The sequence below is a fragment of the Chinchilla lanigera genome, unplaced genomic scaffold (genome assembly GCF_000276665.1).
Source record: "Chinchilla lanigera isolate Chin_1 unplaced genomic scaffold, ChiLan1.0 scaffold00057, whole genome shotgun sequence".
Lineage (NCBI taxonomy): Eukaryota > Metazoa > Chordata > Mammalia > Rodentia > Chinchillidae > Chinchilla > Chinchilla lanigera.
In genome coordinates this window covers 1613827-1619548 of record NW_004955458.1, presented here as the reverse complement: position 1 = coordinate 1619548, position 5722 = coordinate 1613827, and the positions used below count along the sequence as shown (strand labels likewise).

The 5722-nt window shown below is 59.3% G+C and overlaps 1 protein-coding gene across 5 annotated transcripts in view; it reads left to right on the top strand.

Annotated features, from left to right (window-relative positions):
- Znf385a (zinc finger protein 385A) overlaps positions 1-5722 on the top strand; it is a 21395-nt gene that overhangs the window by 12091 nt on the left and 3582 nt on the right. For all 5 annotated transcript variants that reach the window (XM_005397220.2, XM_013521017.1, XM_013521016.1 and 2 more), the window contains exons 3-4: positions 2993-3103; positions 4620-4782. In XM_005397220.2, the coding sequence (XP_005397277.1) occupies positions 2993-3103; positions 4620-4782 (274 nt within the window). The remainder of the gene's footprint in view (positions 1-2992; positions 3104-4619; positions 4783-5722) is intronic.

The following is a 5722-nucleotide window of genomic DNA, read 5'->3' as shown; positions in this document are numbered from 1 at the left end:
CCCTGCCCCCACCCGCGCGGCCTGGCCGATCTCGGGTCGCGGCTGGCGCCCCCCACTGTGCCACCACGCGGGGCGCCCTGGCCTCTGCTTCGCGGGTCCCGGGATCGCCCGCATCCTCAGACTGCCCCGCAGGCTCCGCACCCCCCCAGCTCAGCACGCCGCCGAGACCCCTCTCTCCAGCGCGGCCCTCGAGCACCCCCTCCCCGCCTGTGTCAGACCCCCGAGCTGCTCCTCTGTCCTGTGCCAGTCCTGCCGGTTCCTCAGGTCTTCCCGCGCCGAGATCCCACCCCCTCTCCCTTGTCCTCTTATTTTGAGGGGTGGGGACGAGGGGTCGTCGAATAAGGGACGGCGCGTTCCATCAGATAAAGGGCACTGGAAGGAAATATGATCACAGCCCCGCTTCCTGTTCCTGATTTGGTTTCCCCCTTCCCTCCCCTTGCCCTTCCTGATTCATTTTGCCCCAGCTTCAGGGAGCCCTTCCCCTTCACGTCTGCCGTGGGAAGGCAGGTGGGAGGGCACTGCTTGGGGGACTCTCCAGGCAGGAGCGGCCGGGGCCAGCATCCCCGGGAAGGGGCTTTGGAGGGAGACGGGCCCTGGGAGATGCTGGCCTCTACCCCTCCCCAGGGAGCCCTCATCTAGGTCATCGGGGCCTCCTGACCTTGGCCTGGGGCAGCACTTCAGTGGCTCACATTCCACCTGCACCGGGATTGGGCCCAGGAGCCCTCACTTCCAGCCTGGTGCCTGTCCCCTGGGTTCCAGGAGGAGAAGGCGGGGAGGCCCTGCCTGACCCCATTGCTGGCCTCTCCCCCAGCCCCAGTTGGTCTCTGGACTGTAGCGCAGGGAAGAGGCTGTGCAAGAGTTAAGTTCTCATCCTGGAGGAGGGTCCCAGCTGGGGCCTGGACGCTCCCAGGGCATGGAGGTTGGGGAGGGCAGTCTACACCGCATCCTCAGTGCCCGGGTCCTCCGCCCCACGGAGGAGCAGGCTGGGGTGATGCGGTGGGGCGCAGACAGAGCCGGGAGACTCTGGCCTCTCCCTTCCATCCCACTGCTCTCTCCCCACTGTTTTCACTGGACTTAGGTTTCCTGGCCCAGATTGAATTTCTGTCTGGGCTGAATTCCCATTCTCCACCCAGCTTGTGAGGAAGCCCAGGGCCTAGGAGAGCCCTGGGGCAGAGTTGAGGGTCTCTAAATGGGGAAGGGTGAGGCTCTGAGACTGGGAACCCAGAGCAGAGGTCTGTCTCGCTTTCTGATGCAAGCCGGTCTCCAACTTGGTCTGTCTTTCCTTCTGCCAAACACATCATACTTTCACACAGATAAACACGCAGCTGAAGATTACACAACCTGACCATTCGTAGCGTCAGCAAAGCCCCCGACACAGAAATGTTGATACAGCAGCGATGTACACACAGTACATGACACTCCTTCACACTCCACCCATGCACAGATTGATCGCAGGCTGCCGAGCACACACAGACACACCCATTCTCCTGTTTGGCTTCTCCTGGGATGTGACTGGGGCTCCCACAGAGCTGAGGGGACGGGAACAGTGCCAGGGGCAGGCCGCGAGGCGGACGCTTGTCAGGCCGGTTAGCTGAACCCAGCCATGGCTCCTGTACCCTCCACTACCGAAATGGGGCAGAGTAGTGATCCTGAGGCTCCTTTCCTAGCACGGACCCCAACCGGCTGGTAACTCCCAGGGGAGGCACGGAGAGTCAAGACATCTCGGCTTCATGATCCGTCTCTCACAGGGTCTCACTGGGAACCCGGAAGCCCAGGCACTCAGCCAAGCCGCTGAACACCCCTTAAGCCCAACAACATCTTACTTGATTCCTCCCTAGATGATACAGTGTCTGGCCTTCACTTGGTCAGCTCTTAGGAGATCCCAGCAATCACCTGTCCTCCAGAGCCTCAGCTGCATTCCAGTCTTGCCTCTCCCTGGCCCTCGGGGGCCCCACGAGGGACACTGTTCAGGGAGGCAGTTTTGTGCCTCCAAGCCCCTGGCTTTAGCCCCTGATAACCAAGGGCTCAGAGAAATTCCCATTCTTTCCCTCCTTCAAGTGGACGCTTGGCAGGAGACTGCAAAGACATCTGCTGACCCAGGGTGGAGGCCGGGATGGTTCCTAATCCCGCCCAGCCTTACATCTCTGCCTTAGAAGCCCTGTTGATCAGGGAGACACGATTCAGAAGATCCCTGGGCCACCTTGGGCCAGCCCAGCTGTCCAGGTCTCCTTTTCTGTGTGTTTGATTTTTGAGGCAAGGTCTAGGTATGCAGTTCAGGCTGGCCTTGAACTCGAAGCGATCCTGCCTCAGCCTGCCAAGTGCTGGGATTGCAGACGTGCACCACCACACCCAGCAGGTCCTTCTCTTTATCCCCCATTATTTTCTAGATCTACCTATTTTCTCCTGAGTTCTTTTACTCCCACTCGTAGTTGCTGTCTTAAAAAAGTTCAGAGAGTAAGAGTGTTAGGACAAGCTGGGGTCCAGAGACAGGAAGCTGGGAACATCTGTCTCCTGGGATCAGAGGCTGGGTTTGGCAGATAGTCCCCTAGAGTGGGGCCAACGGGTTCAAAGGCTTCAGCTGAAGGCCCTTGGATCTAGTGTTCTTTGGGACTTCATGTCACAGTGGGCCTGCGGTCAGTTGGCCTAACTGTAGGAGATAAGTCCTATAGGGTTGGACCTTCACGGCATGATGAACCGGGGCAGGAGCTGAGGCTTAAGTTCTGCCTCTGCTGTTAACTCCTGGTGTGGCCGTGGGAAAAGCACTTCTGTGTTCTGTGAAATGGGAATGTTGGGCCTGTGGCTTCATCAGGACACCTTCACCATTATGAAGATTGGGCTGCAAAGAACCATGGGATTGGGGCTCAGCACTCGGGCGTGTTGAGGCATAGGAGGAGGCTCTGGGACTTTGATTCAGCCCAGTAGCTGCGAGTGGGGGGATAATGGACACGAACTTGTGCTGGGGTCCCTGGCTCACCCCAGCCTGCCTCCACAGATGGACCCTGTGCAGAAGGCTGTGCTCTCTCACACTTTTGGGGGACCCTTACTCAAGACCAAGCGGCCCGTCATTTCCTGTAATGTCTGTCAGATCCGCTTCAATTCTCAGGTAAGAAGCTCAGTCACGGGCCGGGGATATAGCTCAGTGGCACAAGCACCTGCCTAGCAAGCGCAAGCTCCTGAGTTTGATTCCCGGTACTGCCGTGTATTTTGGCCGAGGTGGCTCAGTCCTCCAAAGCGGACCCCTCCCTCCCTCGGGGACTTAGGGCGTCCCTGGCTCAGCGAGTCCTGGAACACAGGTGTCCGGTGGGAGTGTGGCCTCCGGCTCTTTGGTTCTTGAGTGCAGGGCGGAGTTATGTGACTAGCGCCCCCGCAGCGCCCGTGTCCTCTTTGGCCCCTGATGGCCCCTCCTCTGCCCGCCCGTCCTTCGAACCTCCCGGCTTCCTCTTCTCTCTACTCATGGTTGCTTGCGTTCCTCCACGTCACACGTGAAGTTCTCCAGAGGTCTGCAAAACCACCCGAAGCCCAGAACCTGGGCGTGCCCCTCTGCAGATTTCCTCCCTCCAAGGCTCCACTGGGATTTCTGTTTGGGTATAGAGGGGACTTTGTCGGGTGCTGGCCCTGAAAGCTTTTGGAGAAAAACAGAGGAGCTTCGTTCCGCTAAGTAGGAGAACATAAAAGCGTGTTCTCTTTCTGTACAGTGTACAGGCACGCGCCACACACAGGCACGCGCACCTGCTCCACGCTCCTGGGCCCTGCGTTCCACTGCCCGCCCCCCGGGCGGTCTTCTTTCCCTGCCTATCCACACCTTTTATTTCTACCCCTGTCTCGGTCACCTTGTGTCTCCAGGATTGCACATTCTTGCAGCAGCGCAAACCGGAGTGGAGGGTAGGGGCGGGCAGCAGGCAGGTGGAGCCAGGCCCAGCCCAGCAGTAGCCCTCTCCTTTAGCTTGGAGCCCAGGCATCCCCCCTACCAACCTTCCACACACTGGTGACGGGAACAAGATCTGAGGGGAGCAGACAGCCCCCCTCGTTTGCCCTCCCCTTCCCTCCCCCATCAAGTGGCTGTGTTTTGACAGCTGTCTCTGCTGCTGTCTTCTGTCTCCAGAGCTGGGCTTGAGGCCAGGGTCCTCCTGGGTGTCCACAGAGGCCTCAGGGAAAACGAGATCCAGGGGGAGAAGTCAGAAGAGAGCTGGTATCACAGCACCTAGGGCGACCGGGATCCTGGGAGCCAGGGCTCAGGCCCCTAGGCCTAGGGTCTCAGAGGCTGCAACTGGCTGCACTGTTAGCCCCCCTCCCAATTTAGAATCCTTTCCTGGGTTTGGGGTCCCCTCCCTCACCCTGGGACTAGGTGAGAGGCCTGAGTCTGCAGCCCGGCCCGGGTGCGGTGAGGGCGCGTGTTCCAGGCGAGGTGGGGATCCAGATTCCCGGAGACTGAGCTTAAGGAGCTCATCTGAGCCCCAGGAAGAACCAGACTTATTAGCATGGGGCTTTACATCTCGCGGGTGTAGGAAGAGACTCACTGGGGCCTGCTGAGGCCACCCTAGGACCTGAAGGAGCGCTGCGGGGACATGAAGCAGATGAAAGGTGACCTCCGCTTCTGTTTTCTTCCTCCATCCCTGAAGAGCCAGGCGGAGGCACACTACAAGGGCAATCGCCACGCCCGGCGAGTCAAAGGCATGGAGGCCGCCAAGACGCGGGGCAGGGAGCCTGGCACCCGGGAACCTGGAGACCCAGCTCCGCCAGGGAGCACGCCCCCCAGTGGGGATGGCGTGGCCTCCCGCCCAGGTGTGTCTGAGCCCCCCCACCTTCTTCAGCTGATCTCTGTGTTCTGCTCCGTCCCTTCCCCAGAATCTCCTCTGCATCTCTGCCTCCGCCTCCGTCCCCACCCCTGCCCCACCCAAGGTAGGTCCTGGAGCCAAGCACAGTGAGAGAAAATTTCCATCCTGTCACCCGCCCCACCCCCACCCCACAGAGTTCCTCTGCAGAGTCCCGCTGTCTGTCCTCCCCACTGCCCAGTGACTCAGAGAGGGGCTGGGGTGAGGCCACCTGGCAAACCTCCCCAAGGGAAGGGGACCCAATCTAGACCGAGGCCCCTTCCCGGGGAAGGAGAATCAGGACATCAGAGTGCTTGCCCCGCTAGGGCGCCCCTCAGGGAGGACTGACTGAGCCCCAGAAGCCCAGGAGATTCCCCGGATGATCTTGGGTAGCCCTTTGGCCTTCTCTGGGCCAGAGTTTTCTTTTCCAGTAAGGAGTGTGAGACTTGAAGACCTTTGAGGTCTTTCCCAGGTTTACAAAAAGCAACTTTGAAATTCTTTCTCCCTCATGGCTGCTGGCCATCCTTAACCACACTTCCAAGACACTGGAAAGAAGAAATAAAGAGAGGGAGATAAGAACCGGCCCCATCCTGGGATTACCACATCAGACAACAGTTAGTCACGGCCAACTCCGGAGAACTGACACCCTCCTTGTCCCCATTTCCCCCTACCCTGGCCTGCCTTCCCTGCCCCACCCTAAAAATAAGAAACAAGGCTCTGCACCACCAGCTTGGAAGCCAGATTCCCCACTCTCACCTCACGCACGCACGCACACACGCATGTAGAAGCACCCTCGGACATGCACAGGGAGAGAGGACTGGCCTGAGTGCTTGCTGTGCTCTGGCTGCTTCCTAGCCCAGTCATCTCTAGTTTGTTTCTAGCTTAATCATGCCTAGTTGGTTAACATCTTT